The following is a 22,108-nucleotide window of genomic DNA, read 5'->3' as shown; positions in this document are numbered from 1 at the left end:
TCTCAGAGAGAGAGAGAGAGAGAGAGAAGACTGGAAAATAAAAGCTACAGAAATGCATTATTACAGAATTGCAGCAGTAACCCTTTAAATTTCTAACTGAGCAAATGAAAGAATCATTTTTTTCTTTTATGGTGGGAATCATTATAGTGTGGTTTTAACATATTGAATATTTTGTACCCTCTCTGTACAGCTGTGAAAAGATTTTAAGGAAGTAGTATCTATTTCCACCCACTGGTAAGAAATAGTATTGCGCCCTGTTAAATGAAACTGAGAAAATAGAGAGAGATACTGAAAACAACTGGAATTTTTGTCCTATTATACTATATGTAATATGGGTGTTACTTTGCATAATGCAGCCCTAGCTTGTCAATATTAAGTTATTTAGAAATAAATTAACATAATCATGTCTGTAGTATTTGCCTTTTTTCCAGGTCAAAACTGAAGTGTATAATAAAAATCTGATAAAAAATGTCCAATAAATGTTCAAAAAGTTGCTATTTTCATCATAAAAGTTTCACTACACAGTAGGGCAGGGCTCAATAAGGAATTATTTTTTTTTTCTAATCACTCTGTTGAACCATTAGTTCAGATTTGCATTTGCGTATATTTTCACAGGCCCCTTAAAAAAATTATCAAATTATTTTATTCTTGGCAGCATATTTTTTTGTGACAGAAAAATATATAATTTTCATTACATGTTATCTTTCCCCCTAAAAAATAATCAAATAAAATAAAAATAAATGAATTAATTAAATTATAGATTTTTATTTTACTATTATTTTATTTTGGAGGTAAAGGTACAGTTTAATTAATCAATTGATTTTATTACAATATTAATGTTTATTTAAATATATTTATTAGATGTAGTAATATTTATTAGAGTATTACAAAATAAATATTTATTCAGGATTTGGAAAATAAAAAAAATAACTTACACTTCTCTAGTATCTTCTCTTGCACACTGTGTCAAAAGAAATCAAACAGTTGGATTGCAAGGCAAAAAATAAAAAAACAGGCCACCAAAATTTCGAGCCTTTTAAGAAAGAAAAAAGACTATACTAATCATGTTAGTCAAAAGTGTGGTCTGTTTTTTTACTAACCTTTAGTTTACCCTAACATAGTAGCACATTACCTGCGTTAACTCCTGCTTTGATCCAATAAAATCTGCACGTGAACTCTGTTGCATGCAATCCTATTACAGTATTAGACTTCCTCTACTGCTGTGAGTCCAGCTTATTTCTAAGTATTGAGCCAGCACTAAAATACTATTTGTTAATTTAAAGAAAAAAAACTTAGCAGAAACAGACCAGCCGACAAATGCAGATTTAAAAGACCAGACAGTCAGAGAGAGATTTGCTGGAAAATGCTGAAAGAATGAGGATGGTGCATTGAAAGGTAGAAAACGAGGGAAGGCGAGAGAAAAAAAAAACGTGAGTAGGAACGTGAGGTCAGTTCTAATAATACTGATAAGACCTTGTCATGGCCACCACACCATCTCACTCTTCTAGAAAGAATGGAGGCAGTGTTGGACAGCTGTGTGTGTGTCTGGCAGGTGTGTGTATGCGTTTGGGATGTGTTTGTATGCGTGTGTCAGATTAGTTCTTGTTTGGTAGAGCTGTGCGTGTGTATTCTGCAACTGTCTTTACTCCTGTTCCACTGGATCCCTCATATTGGGCTGGCGGTGTTCATCTGGCAGTTCACACACAGGAAGATTGAATTTGATGCTAATCATGTCTACGGTACGCATAGTGTTTGTGTGTTTGCATTTATATGTGTGTGAAAATAATAAACTGCATGTTGTTTTATGTCTGTACTTTGTTGTGGCTGTATGTAGCCTTGTGTGTGCATGTGTTAGAGTTTATATTTGTGTGTTGAATACTAGATGCCATGTCTCAGCGGTCAAGCAGCCAGATGACCAAATGACACAGCACTTTAATGTTCTGATGTCACAGTAAGAAATCATTGCTCATAGGAGGATATTTGTGACCCTGGACCACAAAACCAGGTTTTAAAATAGTTGTATATTGCCCTATCCCAACAAACCATACATCAATGGAAAGCTTATTCAGCTTTCAAATGATGTATTAATCTCAATTTTGAAATATTGAACCATATGACTGGTTTTGTGATCCTGGGTCACATATTCTTAAAATGGGAGTGGCTTATTAACTATTCTAAATATTAAGGGCTATTTGATTTAAGAATTTTGGAATTTTTGAAATCAACTTCAAGAATTGGAATCTACTTGACTCTTAATTCTGTCATTAATTACTCACCCTCATTTCATTCTAAATCAGCAATTGTTCATTCAATCAAGAAATTCAATTCAATCAAGAAATTGTTGAATAAAGTCACTATTTTGTTTTCTTTGAGCACAAAAAGTGATGTCACATGGACTATTTTATCAATGTCCTTACTACCTTTTTGGGCCTTGAACATGGTAGTTGCGTTGCTGTCTATGCAGGGTCAGAAAGCTTTTGGATTCCATCAAAAGTATCTTAATTTGTGTTCTGAAGATGAACAAAGGTCTTACGGGTTTGGAACGACATGAGGGTGAGTAATTAATGACAGAATTAATTTAATTTTTGAGTAAACTGCGAACTGGGAATGAAATTATCTTATTTTAAAGGCAATTGGCAGTGTCTTGCAATAAACTGTCTGCTGTGTATAGTATATTTTACAGTAACATGATTGATAGTATGAATGGCACAATATCTTGACATTTCCTTTTAAAATTACATAGGTATATTCTTTGTAAACGCACAGTCGCTTAGCTTAAAGGCATAGTTTACCCAAAAAAAAAATTCGAACATAATTTTGTTCCAGACATTTGTGACTTTCTTTCTTCAGTGAAACATAAAAGAGGGATGTTGAAAACAAGAAGAAAACATTTTGAAGATTGTTGGTAACCAGACAGTTTTAGTTCCCATTGACTTTCATTGAAAGTTCTATGAATACAAATAAAATCAACAGGACCCGAAACTGTTTGGTTACCAATTCCTCAAAATATCTTATTTTAGAAAACTCAGAGAAGACTATGTCAGCTGAGGTGGAAACAGTTAAACGTACTCTTATGAAGCTACAAGCATACTCAAATATCTTCGCCATGTGTTCAGTCGAACCCGGATGAAAGGAATGCACACGCATACTTTGTGGTACTCTTATGCACGTACATCAAAGACTGTCATGGGAGAGAATGAATTATTAAATAAAGACATTATTTTTATTATCTTTATCCACAAAAGTTTCATAACATTATGGTTGAACCACTGTCACATGGGCAGTTTTATCAATGTCCTTACTACCTTTCTGGGCCTTGAATGTGGTAGTTGCGTTACTGTCCATGTAGGGTCAGAAAGCATTTCATAAAAAATATGAGTAATTGAGTAATATATGACAGAATTTTCATTTTTGGGTGAACTATCCCCTAAAAATCTATTTTTAAAAGTAGCATTGTTATGAATCTGAATTTAATTAATCTATTAAGAAACAGTGATTCAAAGACTCCTAATACTCAAAAAAGTTGCCACCAACTGGTGTAATGATGTAACACAAAGAAAGAGTCGTAAATGAATTAATTTAAAAGTGTTTTTTTTTATTTATTCTTTTTTGTAAACAGGAGCAAAAATTTCAAGTAGCAGTGTTGAATCAAAGTCCCAACTATGTGCTGGTAAGGCTTCTCTAGAAAGTGTAGTAGTATTTTGGTAATTAATTTCACAAACATAATGTAGTTAGGTCAAGTTCTTCTAAGAAGTCATTTCACCTAAGTTTTGGGATTGCCCGCCAGCCCTGCATTCTTTATCAGAGACTAGATTTAAAAATTAAGGAGACAAAATTTTTAGACCATTTTAGTTTTAAAAAACTTATACATACATAAATAAATACACTACCAGTCAAAACTTTTTGAACAGTAAGATTTTTAATGGTTTTAAGTAAGTCTCTTCTGCTCACGAAGCCTGCATTTATTTAATCCAAAATACAGCAAAAGCAGTAATATGTGAAATATTTGTACTATTTAAAATAACTGCTTTCTAGTTGAATATATTGTGATTTATTTCTGTGATCAAAGTTAGATTTTCAGCATCATTACTCTTCATTACTCTGCATCATTACTTTTCATTAATATTATCAATATTTAAAACAGTTGAGTATGTTTTTAGGATTCTTTGATGAATACAAAGATCAGTAAGTTCAGTATTTGTCTGAAATAAAAAGCTTCTGTAACATTACACAGTATAAGTTTGTTTTTTTGTTTTTTTGGAAAGAAATTACAGAAATTAATACCTTTTAAACTGATCAAAAGTGATGATAAAGACATTTATAATGTTACAAAAGATTTCAGATAAATGCTGTTTGTCTGAACATTCTATTCATCAAAGAAACCTGAAAAAAAAATCTGTTTTCAACATAATAATAAATGTTTTTTGAACAGCAAGTCAGAATATTAAAATGATTTCTGAAGAATTGTGACTGGAATAATGATTATAAAAATTCAGCTTTGAAATCACAGGAATAAATTGCAATTTAAAATATATTTAAACAGAAATAATTATTTTTAAATAGTAAAAACATTTCAAAATGTTTTTGCTGTACTTTGGATCAAATAAATGCAGGCATGTTGAGCAGATGAAACTTCCTTAAAAACAATAAAAATCTAACCGTTCAAAAACTTTTGATTGGTGGTGTATATGAAGCAAATTATTATTCTGAATAAAGCCCTGTGTATGCTGTACACTTTAGCCTTGACTTTGCCATCTGAGACAATTTTCTGTGACCGTAAAGGATTTCATTTGGCATAAAACACTGTACACATTGCACAATCTGCCTTGAGATCACATCGTATTACATTACGTCTCCTATTACAGTATCTTAAAGGATTAAAAAAGAATTTTTCTAAATTGTGGTCAAAATAATCAGACGTTTTATAGAGAACTGATCGTACTACATTTAATGTTGCTGAAGAGAATTATCTGGTGTTAAGGAGGTTTAACTCAACACTGTAAATAACTTGTTCAAAACAGGATTGGCAGGTTCATAGTGGTCAGCTTCTCTAACCTGTAACAACTAATTGAGACGTGACTGGCTGAGTGTAAGCAAAAACAACAACAACTCTGATTAGTCTGCTGACCCTGATCCACAGCAGCATTCGATCAGTGGACAGTAACATACGTCTGGACATCTAACAACAAAGTCATCCAACAACCAGCAGCTGTTGCACACTGGGACTCTAGAGTCATAGAGTTTAACCCGGATTTTACTATAATCTCATTAAGACACTAATCTTGGTGACTAGAAGCCTTCCTGTTTGTAAATGGAGAAACATAAGATATACAGTATTTACTGAACTGGGTGGATAATGAGTTTTTACTATATTTATAGATCGATAGATTTAAATCTGGATATCATTTATTTGATTAATTACATAATTTAATTACACAATTATTATTTAAGACCATAAAATTGAATGAATCCATATTAATGTGTTGTTGGATAACAATGGTATGTGGTGCAAAACAGCTGTGATTTATCAAGCCTTGAGCTTGATAAAAGTCCTTCCTTGTGCCCTTTATAGTAAGGGTCATCTGTACTAGTTACAGCACTAAACACACAAAGACAAACGCACACACCTCTTCTCCATATAATCATGATATTGTGTTCATAACATTGAGTGTTTTCTTAGAAAGATCAGATGGAAGTGTACTATAAATAATTTATTCATGCCAGAGCTGCATTGATTATTCAAGGATGAAGAAGTAAATTAAGCTTTTTTCAATGCCCTTGTGTTGTAGATGGGAAGCCCACTTCTACAAAGTATTTAGACAGATCCCCGAACGTCCTCAGCTGTTCCAACACCCTACACAATGGCTGTAAGTCTGTGTGCGTGTGTATGTGCATGTGTGAGTATTTTGTTGCACCGCATATTCTTAGTATGTCCTATGGGAAAAGATAGCATAAAGGTCATGTTGCTGTGTGTTGGTGTATGCATGTCTAACCATGACCGTATGCTTTTGTTTGTCTGTGTGAGTGTTTTGTGTTTGTATCTGGTTTTGTTTGTGCATAAAGATCACATGACATGGGATTCAACTGACAGTAAATGTCTATGTGTGTTTGTTTTAGTCCGAACACTAGCAGCAAGTGGTGCCACTGCAGATAATTTTAAATTTAGTTATGAAGGGGGTGGACACTGTCTGTGACACTGCATGCCAGAGTAGAGGGAGTTCATACTGCTGTCACGTTTCCACTCCACTTTCTCAATCAGTCTTGAAGTGTGTGGTCTGATAGAGAAAGGTGACGGTTACAGTTTCTCTTGTAATTCCCAGGCCATCTCATCAATATGCAACGTTCAGCACCTGTGGACCCCACGAAGATGGGCATTGGAAAGGCCATCGCCGTCCTCACCTCTGGAGGAGATGCACAAGGTGAGGAAGTGTGTATTTTTTTATGTATGGGCCTTTATGGAGACCAACTCTGAAGGCAGATACTCACCTCAGGGCTTTAAAAAGTTTTGGGGTGCACTGTTTCTTTATCGTAATTTCTAATAGTGTAACTACCAAATTTTGTGCCTTAGAACATTTTCCACATTTTTATGATGTGACAACTTAAATAATCTGCCATTGGTTATTAAGTTTCTGTGTATGTACACACCCATTCAACAATTTAGGGTTGGTAAGTTTTTTAAATTTTTAGTATCACATGATCCTTCAGGAATCATTCTAATATGCTGATTTGTTTCTCAGGAAACAGATCTTAGCATTAGCACAGTTAACCCTTTAACTGTCACCCCCATTTTTGAATATAGACATAAAAGTGCACTATCCAAACTTAAATTGTTATAATCCATGAACAAATACATTTTCTAATATGATTTGAAGTACTAATATAATATGAAGTAATATGAATTACCATTTCAGTGGTAATGCAATGTCAGATTTTAAAACGGGTTTCAAAGGATGAATGAGGTTTTTAACTTTCAATTGATATATAATTTATGATCATTTCTAAAACATGATAGGGAAAAAGGCAATGAAAAAGGTCAGGACTCCTGTTATGATGTAGATTTTTAAGGTGCACTCTTGTTATAAATTAATCTATTATTTTTCCTAAATTATTTGTAAGAAAAACAGTGGTAAAATATCTATTTAGGAGTCTTAGACCTTTCCAACAATATATAGTTTGTCATGATTAGACTGGGATTTAATTGTAATATAGTGACGTTTTTAAGATTCTTTTATTAATATATTTAAAATAATCTTTTTATAGCATTATACATGTCTTTACTGTCACTTTCGATCAATTTATCACATCCTTGTTTAATAAAAATATTCATTTATTACAAAAAAATCTTACTGACCCCAAACTGCTGACTAGAAGTGTAGCTGTTTTTGGGTAGTTGATGCATAACATGTTTATGAGTATATTAAAGATGCATCAGTATTTAATAGGTAAAATCTATAAATTACATCAATTTAAAAAAAAAGAAAAGAAATGTATATATATATATATATATATATATTGCATCAATAAAAAAAATATATATATATATAATTTTTTTTTTATTGATGCAAGCTGAGGCTGAAATATACTTTCCCATATACAGTATGTATTCAAAACCTATATATTTTTGGAATGCTAAAAGAGATGTTTATATCATCAAGGTCCAACAAAACACTATAAAATTTCACATAAAAATGTTTGATACAAATCTTCTTCATGCTTTTGTGCATTACAAAATTGGTGCGCGTTCTTCTGTTCCTCCTCGTTGTTGCGTAAAATCACTGTCCACTTTTGTTATATGGAAAAGAGCAGCAGGGACATTCCTCTGAACATCTCTTGTATGTCACAGTATGAAGGATTATGTGTTCAGAATGACATGAGAGTAAGCAAATTATGACATCATTTCAGTTTTGGAAGAACTATACCTTTGAAATAGAGTTTCGATTTTGCAGAGTGAGAAGAATAGCAGTGTTTGTCATTTGGGAAGGTTTTTGTCTGTATTATCAAGAGCGATATGCAGTTTCCTCCTCTTTTGCATTAAAATGCAAGGCGTACAGTCACATGTGTGTGGTATTGAATTCGGGCATGACTTGATAGATGACAATTTGAAGTGGTTTTGTTGGATGCTTGATTACCTGATTGAACTACCACCTTCTCATTTACTATAGCAGCCATGTTGAATGAGCAACAGGAATCGTATATCAGAGAGGTCATGAGAGGTGCTAAAGCTTTCACACTGACCTTTTATCCAACCTTTAGCAGTAGGAAAAAGAAGCAACCTTTAACCTTATCTGGTACCAGCTGGAGAATAAGTCAAATAACTGTGTAATGTCAACTAGTCCTATAAGAACCTTAACTATGGTCGTCCCATCATTCCCTCTCCCTCTCACTCAATTCCTCCCCATGATCTCTCTGTCTCTCTCTCTGTCTGAGGGGTGTTATATTTAGCCGGTGACCTTTGGGGAAATGTGGTTGCTTTAGAGAGCTGGGCAATGAAGCTTGCCTGTTGTCCTCTCCGGTTCAATCTTAAATGAAACCCGAGCCACTTAGATTGCCCTTTTCAATGGGACTTAACCACCATGTGTGTTTGTGTGTCCAGATGACAAGATAACAGGTTTAGAATAAAACCAAAAGCAGTTTTTCTCACACACATTCCAGTTAATTAGTAGCTTTCTTGATATGTTTCACAAGCAGTCATCAAATCTTAATTAAAGTAATGCTTGTGACAAATTAAAGACAACCTTAGACCTCTAGTTCTGATATGTAAATGTCTAGCAAATCAAGTCTATGTGCAATAATTATGAATCTTTAATTATTATATTTCAGGTATGAATGCTGCTGTCCGAGCCACGGTGAGGGTTGGGATCTACACCGGTGCGAAAGTCTATTTTGTACATGAGGTTTGTACATCTAAGCACACACAAATTAAAAGTGAAAGAATGGCATTCGCTGCACACTCCCGCTTTCTAATTCACTCTTGCTCAATTCTAAATCCACTCATTCTTTTCAAAAACTGGTGTCTTATGTAAAGCGTGTGCGTTCAATTACACATCCTCCAATCTTTGTGTGCATCTAGGGTTATCAGGGCCTAGTCGATGGAGGAGATAACATCCGACAAGCAACTTGGGAGAGCGTGTCAATGATGCTGCAGCTGGTATTCAACTCATCACCTTCCTTCACCTTCAGCCTGGGGCATAACTACACCCTTTTTTACTGGGGCACAAAACAGTTCAAACAGTTCACTCATGCTTTATAAAAGAGAACACAAAAATAGCACTGGATGAGGGCAAATTTACCCGCAGTCAATTGTAGGACACAAAACTCACAAATGTCTAATATAATTCATGTGTCAGGGATGAAGCTGCTCTTTATTGCTTGTGAACATGAGACAATTTATATCCATAAAACAGCATTATAGAAAAGTTTCACAATATTAGAACACTTATTGATTGAATGCCTGTGTCCCAGTATAGAGGGTTTGCACTTACGCCACGTTTTTGGTCAGTTACTTGGATGTGCGGCCATATCAGAGATACTCGGATGTAAACATCAGCATTGATTGTATGGTTAATGTACTACTGAATATGTTGTTCTGCTAATTTATGTTGTCTAAACCATGGAAAAAACTGCTAAAGCTGCTAAATCATATAGAGAATGACTTTCTAAGCAGGAAAGCGTGTAATATTTTGACAAACTAAAGTTAATAGGTGGTAAAGATACATACGAGTAGTATTAATTAAGATATTAGCCTAATATTTCACCTACATGACCAGAAATGACAAAAACAAACACGAATGCTGTCAAGATTCTTGCCTTGGAAATCTTGGTTCAGTTTGGCCAACCAAAAACACCTTTTCAGACAGTTTTTTGCACTCTTCTCCTTGATTTGTTTTAACTTTTGGCAGTTAATAGTACTTTAAATGTTTTTTCTCGATCCAACCGATTAGTATAACCCAAAACATGACAATAATTGACCATCTTCAGCAGTAATAATCAGCAAAAATTGCGAGTTCTGTTCAGTTCAGTGGCATTGTTTATGTTTAGGGCCGCCAATATGGACAATTGTTGACGCGTCGTAAAAAAACTGTTAATGGAAGGCTAGAAACACTTCTGCTTTCAACAAACATTTTTGCTCAATGGGCCTCATTCATGAAACTGGCGTGTATATATATATATATATATATATATGAAGAGTTCAGATGCAAAAGCCTCTAGATCCATCTGACGTATTTATTTAAAATTAGCATTTCTTTCTGACTACTTTGTATAGGTTTCTATACAAAGAAGTACTGGTACTTCTGATTGGTCTGAGGCTGGAATTTAGTGAGTTTGAAGTAAAAATATTTGATGGACGTATACTACTTGTCAGGAGCATTTACTCAGTATCATTTTCTAATTTCTGACAGAGATGGCTTTTAGCTGATTTATATGAGTAAATTCAAAGTATTTTGCCCATTTGGTAGTTAAACATGTATGTTAATGAATTCGAATCATTCACGTTCACTCATTTACAGTTAGCATAATCCCTGCCTATACAACTACGTAATTCATGTGTCCCGAAAACACAGTGGAATCTCCTCAAGTTTGGCTCCAGTATATTGCAAAAAAGACTAATAGGCCATATACCTAAAAATAATATTCAATTACCGTGTCTGTCCACCAAAGCCTTTTTAGCCAGCTGAAAAAATGCCTTCTGAGAATGGCCAGCTGGTGGCGCTTCTCAACTTCTCAACTCAATTGTTGTTCGGTCGTTGTGCAAATAGAATGGTAATGGTTGGTAGGTGTAGTATTGGTATTGTCCCCTCCTCCATTAATTGCACAGCTGGGTAAAACGTGACAAATCAGTGTTGCCAAGTCCGCAGTTTTCCCTTGGAACTTGGCTACTTTAACACTGTTGCAGTTGTTTTTTATGTACACGGGTTGAATTGACCCCAATAACGTGATATTAAGCCCCGCAGTACAAGTGGAACCCCATCAAAAAATGTGTATTTTACCCCCGACCTTCTCCAAAACACGATTAGGCTAGTTTTGATTAGCAGTTGGGTCTGGTTTTGTTGTGAAAGCATGGCAACCCTGGGGCAAATGAACTTATTATTATGGTAGTGCATCAAAATTTTGTGTCATTAGTTTGCCAAAAAGAGCACAGAATATTTAATGCACCATTTACACGTGACAGGGAGCACGTGTACATTACTTTCATACAAACTAATATTTTTTTTAAAAAAAATATGGCAAACAGAATGGCAAACATTTTCATGAATTCGAAACTTTACATCAGAGGGGCTTTCTACACAAAATTTCATTTTGCTCATGTTTCAAGAATGAGGCCCATTGTGTTTATTATCGCGTACACATCAACATAATAACGGATGAGTGCATCAGGTTATTTGTGTACACATGTAAGCGATCATGTTACATGGTCTAACCACTATGGTCTAGCACAAAATGCCAGAGTTCACCCTGAGACTTAGGGTAATGTTACATACACACACGCGCTACTGCCCACACCACATATTCCAAGTGAGAAATCACATGAGCTGCAGACAAATGACCAAATGACATCATGACAATGCTGATTGGCTAATGGCACCACAAGAGCATGAGCAGTCTCTTGCTAACCAGCCAAACCTTAACCCTAATGCAGTAGCCCGAGTAGTACTGTCTCAACCACAGTAACCATCCACCACACGTATGTTTCTCTGCCAACATCTTAGGTTATTTTAATGTTTGCCATTTTTGTTGTTTGTGTTTCTTTCTTATTTATCTCTGATTATTTTGTCAGGGTGGCACAGTGATTGGCAGTGCTCGCTGTCAGGACTTTCGCTCTAAGGAGGGTAGAGCTAAAGCAGCGTGTAACCTGGTAAAGTTGGGTATCACTAATCTGTGTGTTATTGGTGGAGATGGAAGCCTGACAGGCGCCAATGAGTTTCGCAATGAGTGGAGTGAACTGCTCCAAATCTTGCTGAAAGCAGGTAGGACTACATTACACAGTTATATATATACAGTTGAAACCAGAAGTTTACATACAGTTTGCAGAATCTGCAGTATGTTAATTATTTTAGCGAAATAAGAGGGATCATACAAAATGCTTATGTTATTTTTTATTTAGTACTGACCTGAATAAGATATTTCACAAAAAAGACATTTACATATAGTCCACAAGAGAAAATAATAGTTGAATTTATAAAAATGATCCTGTTCAAAAGTTTACATACACTTGATTTCTGCTACTGTGTTGTTACCTGAATGATGTTTTTTTTTTTTTTTTGTTTAGTAATAGTTGCTCATGAACTGTTAAACTGCCTGCTGTTCTTCAGAAAAGTCCTTCAGGTCCCACAGATTCTTTCAAACTATCACTGATGCTCCAGAAGGAAACACAATGCATTAAGAGCCGGGGGGTGAAAACTTTCTGAATTTGAAGATCAGGGTAAATTTAACTTACTTTGTCTTCTGGAAAACATGTAAGTATCTTCTGTAGCTTCTGAAGGGCAGTACTTAATAATAAAAAAAAGATATTTATGCAAAATAAGAAAAATGCACACAGATTCATTCTGTTCAAAAGTTTTCACCCCCCCGGCTCTCAATGCATTGTTTTTCCTTCTGGAGCATCAGTGAGTGTTTGAACCTTCTGTAATAGTTGCATCTTATTTTGGCAAAATAATTAACATTTTGCAGATTCTGCAAGGTGTATGTACACTTCTAGTTTCAACTGTATATATTATTGTCAGTTTCTCATAGAGATTTAGAGAGAAACACATGTTTGTTTGGCTTTGCTCACAGGTAAAATCACAGCAGAAGAGGCTAAACGTTCATCTCATCTGAACATCGTCGGGATGGTTGGCTCCATCGACAATGATTTCTGTGGCACAGACATGACCATTGGCACTGATTCAGCTCTGCACAGGATCATGGAAGTAGTGGATGCCATCACAACAACAGCTCAGAGGTACATACAAACACACATGCATGTGCATATGGCACTACACAGTTGGCAACACATTGATTTGTCTGTACTTATCTCACCTTTTGCAGTCATCAAAGAGCCTTCATTCTGGAAGTGATGGGGAGGCATTGTGGGTATGTTGCAGTATGGATGCATGGACATGTCATTTTGTTATTGTATGTTTCCATATTATCTTTTTTACAACAAAATCCATATCTCATGCCAATCAGTGTTTTGTAATTTGACTTGATTGATCATGAATTAGTTGCAGTAATATTGTTTATACACAAGGATACAGCCAGTGTTATTTTAGTATCATTAAGTTATTTTTTTTTCTTTAAATATTTTGAGTTTTAGTTTCAGTTTAATTTTTTAAAGTTTAGGTGTGTTTGTGTCATTTTTATTAGTTACTATTTTGTTTATTTTATTAGTTATTATTTTATTAGTTTGCTCTTTCAGTACATTAAGTTATAGTTCTGGTTTGGAAAGTAGAATAAATAATTTTTTGTATAATTTATTTTTTATGTAAACAATTTTTTAAACTTTTTTTAATGCAATATTTCTCTTATGTTCTGCCATTAACCAAGAGTATATGTTTATGTGTGTATATAGATATTTGGCCTTAGTCACTGCCCTGTCATGTGGTGCTGATTGGGTTTTTATTCCTGAAATGCCTCCAGATGAAGGATGGGAGGATCATCTGTGCAGGAGACTTACCTATGTAACATCTATACACATTATAACTGCCTTATTTATCATCATAGTCAACATCATCATCTGTCTAATGTCTTTGCTAATATGCTGTCTTCATTGTGCAGCAAAGAAGCATTGGGAATCGTTTGAATGTCATCATTGTGGCAGAGGGTGCTTTGGATCGCCACGGCAAACCTATCACTTGTGATATTATCAAGCACGTAAGCCCCTCATTGCTGCATATAAATATGATCATTGTCATTTTTTATCAGATGGTGCTTAACGTGACATTGACTAATTCTTCACATTTGTCCGTTTCTTTAGCTGGTCACTAAAAAGCTCGGCTTTGACACACGTGCCACTATTCTGGGTCATGTGCAGAGAGGAGGAACACCTTCGGCCTTCGACAGAATCTTGGTATGATCAGAACTCAGATTTGGAAAGTATTTTTTGTTTATTTGATGCATCTGTAACAAGGTCTTCCCTCGTCTGTCTTTCTGTCTTGTTCACAGGGCAGTAGGATGGGAGTGGAAGCTGTGATGGCATTGCTAGAGGCCACTCCTGACACCCCTGCATGTGTGGTCAGTCTCTCTGGAAACATGGCTGTTCGACTGCCCCTCATGGAGTGTGTGCAAGTGGTGAGCAGGCATAGACACATCCTGATTTGGCTGCATAACTTTCTTATTTGATTTGTTTTGTTGTGGTCATCCAAATCAGCATGCTGTTCTCCCAAACTAGAAATGAACAGTATATACTGCCGTTCAAAAGTTTATGATCGGTAAGATTTTTAATGTTTTCAAAAGACAGCATTTATTTGATTAAAATAATTGTGAAATATTATTGTAATTTAAAATACTGGTTTTATATTTTAAAATACTTTCAAATAGAATTTATTCCTGTGATGCAAAGCTGAATTTTCAGCATCATTACTCCAGTTTTCAGTGTCACATGATCTTTCAGAAATCATTCTGATATGCTGATTTATTATCAGTGTTGAAAACAGTTGTACTGCTTAATATATTTTTTGAACCTGGGATACTTTTTTCATGATTGTTTGATAAATAAAACATTAAAAAGAACAGCATTTGTTTAAAATAGAAATCTTTTGTAACAATATACAGTATAATGCTGTTCTTTTTAACATTTTATTCATCAAAGAATCCTGAAAAGTATATAAATCAGCATATTAGAATGGTTTCTGAAGGATCATGTGACACTAAAGATTAAAGTAATGATGCTGAAAATTCAGCTTTGCATCACAGGAATAAATTCTATTTTAAAGTATATTCAAATAGAAAATAACTATTTTAAATTGCAATAATATTTCACAATATTACAGTTTTTTTACTGTGTTTTTAATCAAATAAACACAGCCTTGATGAGCAAAAAAGACTTATTTAAAAACAAAAAATACCTTAATGATCCCAAACTTTTGAACGGCAGTATATGCCTATTTTCTATTCAAATATTATTTGAATGTAAATTTATTTACATACTTCATAGTTCATAAGTTATTTTTCTATATAATTTTATATCAACTACAGTCAACAGTTTATATAAAAATGTTTTTGAAAAAAGTCTCCTATACTTACCAATACTGCTTTTATTTGAGCAAAAATACAGCCAAACAGCCAACAAAATAAAAAGAACAGTAATTTTGTGAAATATTAATACAGTTTAAAATGACTTTTTTTCTTTTTTAATATTTGAAAATTTTTTCTGTGATGCTAAGCTGAATTTTCAGCATCATTACTTTATTCTTCAATGTCCCATGATCCTTCAGAAATCATTTTAATATGCTGATTTGGTGTTTAAGAAACATTTCTTATTATTATCAATGTTAAAAAACACTTATGCTGCTTAATATTCTTGTGGAATCCAGTTTAAGGCATCCTTGCTGAATAAAAGTATTAATTTGTTTTAAAAAACCTTACTGACTCCAAAACATTTATGGTAAAAATGTAGTATAATTATATATTGGTTTTAATGTATTATCCTTTTTACAGAGGCATACGGTATTTGATGCAAATGGGTTTTTTTTTTGTCGGTTTATACCATTGTTAAGCAATTTAATATGTAATATCTTCCTGTTCTTGTTTTTAGACAAAAGAAGTGACCAAAGCGATGGCAGAGGGCAGATTTGAGGAAGCTGTTAAGCTCAGGGGAAAGTGAGTTCTTTATCTTTCTTTCTTTCTAATATAACAAATGAATCTTATGATTTATTTGCTGTTTCTCTTCTGCAGGAGTTTTGAGAACAATTGGAACACATATAAACTCTTGGCCCATGTGACCGCCCGAGACGTTAAGGTGTGTAACAAGCATCAATTTATTATGCAGTTTATCCCTTTGTTAGGCTTTACTCCAGATTTCAATACCTTTTATCTATATATATTTGTAATTTCATTAGCTTTCTCTTTCTATCTTTCTCTCCTTGTTTAGAGTAATATAAACATAGCTATCCTGAACGTGGGAGCTCCGTGTGCAGGAATGAACGCAGCAGTCCGTTCAGCAGTCAGGATCGGTATCCTTCAAGGACACAACATGCTTGCCGTACATGACGGGTTCGATGGACTTGCAAACGGAACTGTAAAGTATTTAACATAAATGAAGAATCCATGAATCCATATAAAGAACTTCAGTCTATGTGATTTCATCTGTCTCCTGCTTTTCACAGATTGAACCAATGACATGGGGATGCGTGGGAGGCTGGACAGGCAAAGGCGGTTCTAATTTAGGAACCAAGCGGTACAACAGAGCTGTTCATTTAATTCATATTAATTCATTTTATAGCTCTGTAGAGTGCTTTAATATTGCAACCTAACCACATTAGGGTTTGGGCATTAGTAATAGATTAGTAAGGGTTTTTTCTTGGTTGTTGTTTTTGTTTCTCCCTGCAGGTCACTGCCAGCTAGTATGATAGAAGAGATCAGTCTGAATATAGCCAAGTTTAACATTCATGCCCTTGTTATCATTGGAGGGTTTGAGGTGAAAAAAATCTAATTCTACTTCCAATATGAAGAAAAACATTATTTTTTATTTGTCCATCTGCTATCTCGTCTTTCTGTTTCCTTCTTACATGCTCTTTCTTTTGTTTAGGCTTTTGTTGGAGGTTTGGAATTGGTGACTGCCAGAGAAAAATATGAGGAGTTGTGTATTCCCCTTGTTGTTATTCCAGCTACTGTGTCTAATAACGTTCCTGGATCAGACTTCAGCATCGGTGCTGATACTGCTCTCAATACTATCACAACTGTGAGAAACTATAAAAAATTAATATACAATTCACAGACATGCTTCTCACTAACTTTATGTGACCCTGGACCACAAAACCAGTCATAGGGGTCAGTTTTTTTGAAATTGAGATTTATACATCATCTGAAAGCTAGGATAAGACAATGATGGCTAAGATACAACTATTTGAAAATGTGCAGTCTGACGGTGCAAAAAAATCTAAATATTGAGAAAATTACCTTTAAAGCCGTCCAACTGAAGTTCTTAGCAATGTATATTACTAATCAAAAATTAGGTTTTGATATATTTATCATAGGAAATTTACAAAATGTCTTAATGGAACATGATCTTTACTTAATATTCTAATGATTTTTGGCATAAAAGAAAAATCGATAATTTTGACCCATACAATGTATTGTTGGATATTGCTATAAATATACAAACATGCTACTTATGACTGGTTTTGTGGTTCAGGGTCACATATGTATCTGTTTTGTGTCTTTTAAGACATGCGATAGGATCAAGCAATCTGCTGCTGGAACAAAGCGTAGAGTTTTCATCATTGAAACAATGGGGGGATACTGTGGATATCTGGCAACCATGGCAGGACTGGCTGCAGGCGCTGATGCTGCTTATATCTATGAAGACCCATTTGGCATTCATGACCTGGAGGTAAAACATGTTTGGTTAGATTTATGCTTGATTGAATGTGTGTATATATATAATATAATTTTGCTTGTTTTTAACTATTAAATGTCTGGTTGGTAGACAAATGTGGAGCACTTATTGGAGAAGATGAAGACCACAGTGAAAAGAGGCCTCATCCTTAGGTTGGTCATTCTGTCACATAATCTGTTTTTACATCTTTACTTCTCCAGTAATCTAGACAAACAACTTGTACCAGCATAAATAACATCAAACTGTTTTTTTTCTGTCATTCCCTCAGGAATGAGAAATGTAATGCAAACTACACCACAGATTTTCTCTTCAACTTGTACTCGGAAGAGGGCAAAGGTGTTTTCGACTGCCGCAAGAATGTGCTTGGCCACATGCAGCAGGTGTGTGTTTATACTATTGATAGTGTTCTTTGTTTTTAACATTAAAACTGAGAAGAGATTTCTGTCATTATCTCTGGGCTCAATTACTAATTTTTCTCATGGTATTTTTTTAAGGGTGGAACCCCTACACCATTTGATAGGAACTTTGGCACAAAGATGGGTGCTAAAGCAGTGTTATGGTTGACTGATAAACTGAAGGAGTGTTACAGACATGGTGAGTGAACAGTCATTTCAGTAAGTGGACAGCTGAGGAAAGGGATTTTAACCGGATTTGAATTGTGTTTAAATTTAAATTACCACTGGCCATGTAAAAATAGTAACTGAACAGAGAGAGAGAATTATAAGATTTGATAAAAATGTCATAAAATGTATATTAAATTTTAACAGTCAACTTTAGGAGGTTGAAATAAATATTATATGAGATGTTTGTAGATTCAAGTGTTATTTTGTATTCATTTTATGAACTATTTTTTAAACGTTAAACATTTTTATCTTAAATATAAATATTTTAAATTATGAGAAAATATACAAATAACATGTTTAACTATAATGAATTGAATATTAGTGCCAAAATTATGGTTTAACTGGGTTTTAATTGATGGTTATAGTTAAGAAGGGTTTAAAGGCCAAAATGACATTTAATGTGTTTTAACTATCTAATTTTCATATTAGGTTAATTTTATCTTAGAAAATAGTGTAACACATCTAATAGTTCTCACAACCTTTAAAATGATGGTTCACCCAAAAATGAATATTACCCAGTGATTTATTCACCCTCAAGCCATGGTAACCCAGTTGTATATGACTTTCTTCTTTCAGACGAATACAGTCGGAGTTATATAAAAAAAATGTCCTGGCTTTTCCAAGCTATATATTGGCAGTGAATGGCTGTTGAGGTTTTGGAGTCCAATAAAGTGTGCCTATCCATCATAAAAAGTGCTCCATTTGGCTCCAGGGGTGAATAAATGCTTTCTCAAGTGAATCGATGTGTTTGTATAAGAAAAATATCCTTATTTAAAACTCTGTAAACTGATGAAGCTAGAGATTAAAATTTATAAAGTTTTAATTGTGGATATTTTTGTCACACAACTGCATGGATTCACTTCAGAAGGCCTTTATTAAATCACTGGTGCTGTGTGGAGCACTTTTTATGATGGATGAATACACTTTATTGGAATTCAAAATTCCAACACCCATTCACTGCCATTATAAAGCTTTTTTTTTTTTAAATATAACTCCAGTTGTATTCGTCTGAAAGAAGAAAGTCATATACACCTAGAATGGCTTTTCATTTTTGGGTGAACTATCCCTTTAATGCACGTAAAACCAACGGGGCACCAAAGTATACCGTATTCATTTAAAATACATTACATATGAACCTGACCTGTTTGTGTGAATAATGTTCTCTTTTTGTCTTTCCTTAAATGTCTTTCACTCATATCATCATATGAGCAGGCCGTATATTTGCTAACACACCGGACTCTGCCTGTGTTCTGGGAATGAAGAAGAGAGCCATGATCTTCCAGCCTCTCTCTGATCTCAAAGAGGACACTGACTTTGAGTGAGTGATCCCTCTGTTTCATTTCATTGTACACATTGTCATTCACTGAGTGAATCCTACCTTATCACTGCATCCTCATGTGCTCACGCTGCCTGTTTCTGTTCCAGACATCGTATACCGAAGACTCAGTGGTGGCTGAAGCTCAGGCCCATTCTTAAGATTCTGGCCAAATACAAGATCAATTTGGACACCTCAGAGACAGCTACGATGGAGCACGTTATCAAGAAGCGAGGAGCAGTCTAGACAACACACACATACACAATTACAGTGAGATAGAAAGGTTTATGAGCCATATGATCTTAGTATAAAAGAACATTCAGTTGATCACCCTCATGTTCTTCCAAAACAGTATGAACACAAAAGGAAATATGGATAACATGAGTGAGCAAATAATGACAGAATTTTAATTTTTGGGTGAACTATGCCTTCAAGAACAAAACCCCACTAATAGACATTTTTTCAGTATCAATTGGATTTTTAATTTTGAATTCTGTCATCACTAAAATGTACTATTGTTTGAAAATAAATAAAACCGACTAAATGCAACCTGCATATTCACTGAACACAGAAAAGAGATACTTGAACAGTCATATTAATATCAATTGCTGAAGAAAAACATTTTTTTAATGTGGAAGTAAGCCTACGGGTGAGACTTCCGGTTCATTAGCCCCTGTAGATGGTTTACACTAAGTTAACCAGATGCACAGCCATATTCTTGGATGTAAACAACAGCATTGACTGCACAGTTAAAGAGGTCCTATTATGCTATTTTACAAAGTCTTGATTTTGTTTTGGGGGTGTATTAGAACATGCTTTCATGCTTGGTGGTTTGAAGAACGCATTATTTTTAACGTAATTTACATTATTACAATACATCTCTCCCAGCCTGGCACATAAGGCTCGATTAGTTCCAGGTTTAATGAAGGCCCGCCTTCCAAAAAACGAAATGTGTTGTGATTGGTTAGCTGCCCCACTGCATTGTGATTGGCGAACAGCTTAGACATATTTCAGTACTGCCACGCCCCTTGTCAAAGAAGCAAGTTCTGTGTACAACTGTTAGCGCAAGCTAGATTGAAATGATTCTTACGTTTTAATTATGGATATTTTTCTTACAAAAATGCATAGATTCATTACAGGAGGCCTTTATTAACCCACCAGAGCCGTGTGAGGTACTTTTTATTATGGATGGATGCATTTTATTGGACTTGTTTTGGACTGCTAAGGGGAAACACCCGTCTATGCCATTCTAAATCTTGGGAGTGCTAGGATAAATTTCAATATAACTCCGATTGCATTCGTCTGAAAGAAGGAAATCATATACACCTAGGATGCATGGAGGGTGAGTAAATAATACGCTACAGTAGTGTTGGGTCCTATCATCAGCTTGGGAGATGGGCAATACACAATATTATCATGCTAATATATTTAATTATTTACATAATTATTTTAATCGCCAGATACCAGCTCCAGCATAAGGCTAAAAGCAGCCTAACATTATCAAAGAACATCATCACTGATCAGCCTAGCCTATTCTAGTGCAAGTTTATGCATTTTAAAAAACACTTGTGTTATAAGTGAAGCTAATGTTATCTACATTGTATGATGAATAAATCAATTACCACACACTGCACACGTCTGTGGCGCGTTATGGCTCTGAGGTGTCAAGCGGAGTAGACCACAGCTTCGGCACGTGTTTCGACGCCCTGTACTGCACGCGTCTGCGGCGCGTTGGTGCCCTGAAGCGGACACTTTAGTCAATGCTTGTGTTTATACCCACCGCGCTGTGGCTCATTGAAGCGGTTCTCAACGCTGCATCGCTAATGTTAGGCTAATCCCTCACCTTGTCCCTACCCTCCCTCCAACAATTCGAATTTCCGTGGGCGGGATTTAATTTAATGATATTATAATAGACCGTTTTGTGACATCATTGCATGCGGAAAACAAACTTGTAGTCCAAAGGAGCCGTTCGTTGTAGTTCTTGAAAAGGGATTTTTTAAAAACGAAACATCTCCTTTTGGAGTGGACTTTGAGATTTGAAACTCTGTAGATCTTTTTTTATGTCCAAAGATACACACCACACACTGACTAAAGTTAAAAAAGTGAAAAAGCATAATAGCACACCTTTAATGTACTACTGAATACGTTGTTATGCTTATTTATGCTGTCAAAACAACAGAAAAAAACGTGTGGAAGCTGCTAAATCATATAGAAAATGACTTAGCAGGAAAGGGTGCAATATTTTGACAAACTATAAGTTAACAGGTGGTAAAGATACATCTGAGTAGTATAAATTAAGAAATTAGCCTAATATTTCACCTACCTGACCAGAAATAAGAACAAACACGAATGTTGTCAAGATTCTTGCCCTGGAAATCCTGGTTCAGTTTGACCAACCACAGACATTGCTAGTTCCTCAAACAGTTTTTTGCACTCTTCTCCCAGATCTGTTATAACTTTTGGCAGTCTATAGTACTCGAAATGTTTTTCCTGGTCTGACTAATTAGTAGAGCCGAAAACATTAATAATCAGCAAAATTAGCTAGTTCCGTTCGGTTCAGTGGCATTATGTTCAGTGCCGCCAATATGGCCGATTGATGACGCTTGTGAAAAGAGAAGAATAACAACGTGCAGC

At 34.8% G+C, this 22,108-nt stretch overlaps 1 protein-coding gene across 1 annotated transcript; it reads left to right on the top strand.

Moving 5' to 3' along the window:
* The first annotated feature begins 1,498 nt into the window (after nt 1-1,498).
* On the top strand, nt 1,499-21,105 carry pfkmb (phosphofructokinase, muscle b). The gene is made up of 25 exons (XM_051113124.1): nt 1,499-1,739; nt 3,620-3,670; nt 5,790-5,867; nt 6,321-6,419; nt 8,821-8,894; nt 9,071-9,148; nt 11,777-11,966; nt 12,775-12,940; nt 13,027-13,071; nt 13,550-13,658; nt 13,756-13,851; nt 13,955-14,047; nt 14,143-14,268; nt 15,734-15,798; nt 15,874-15,937; nt 16,070-16,216; nt 16,305-16,375; nt 16,528-16,615; nt 16,727-16,879; nt 17,366-17,530; nt 17,627-17,688; nt 17,805-17,916; nt 18,031-18,130; nt 19,372-19,477; nt 19,585-21,105. Exons 1-25 carry the CDS (start codon nt 1,514-1,516, stop codon nt 19,718-19,720), a joined length of 2,700 nt encoding a protein of 899 aa, XP_050969081.1. The 5' UTR covers nt 1,499-1,513; the 3' UTR covers nt 19,721-21,105.
* Nucleotides 21,106-22,108: the final 1,003 nt, after the last annotated feature.

This window comes from Labeo rohita, chromosome 6 (genome assembly GCF_022985175.1).
Source record: "Labeo rohita strain BAU-BD-2019 chromosome 6, IGBB_LRoh.1.0, whole genome shotgun sequence".
Classification (NCBI taxonomy): Eukaryota; Metazoa; Chordata; class Actinopteri; order Cypriniformes; family Cyprinidae; genus Labeo; species Labeo rohita.
This window is presented reverse-complemented; position numbering and strand designations above follow the sequence as displayed.

What these genes read in the sequence shown, in the direction of transcription:
- pfkmb (XM_051113124.1), top strand. Translation starts at nt 1,514, where the DNA reads ATGGAGGCAGTGTTGGACAGCTGTGTGTGTGTCTGGCAGGTGTGTGTA. An exon ending in TGATGCTAATCATGTCTACG is followed by an intron (nt 1,740 to 3,619) that starts GTACGCATAGTG and finishes TTTTGTAAACAG; the next exon opens with GAGCAAAAATTTCAAGTAGC. An exon ending in CTCTCAATACTATCACAACT is followed by an intron (nt 16,880 to 17,365) that starts GTGAGAAACTAT and finishes GTGTCTTTTAAG; the next exon opens with ACATGCGATAGGATCAAGCA.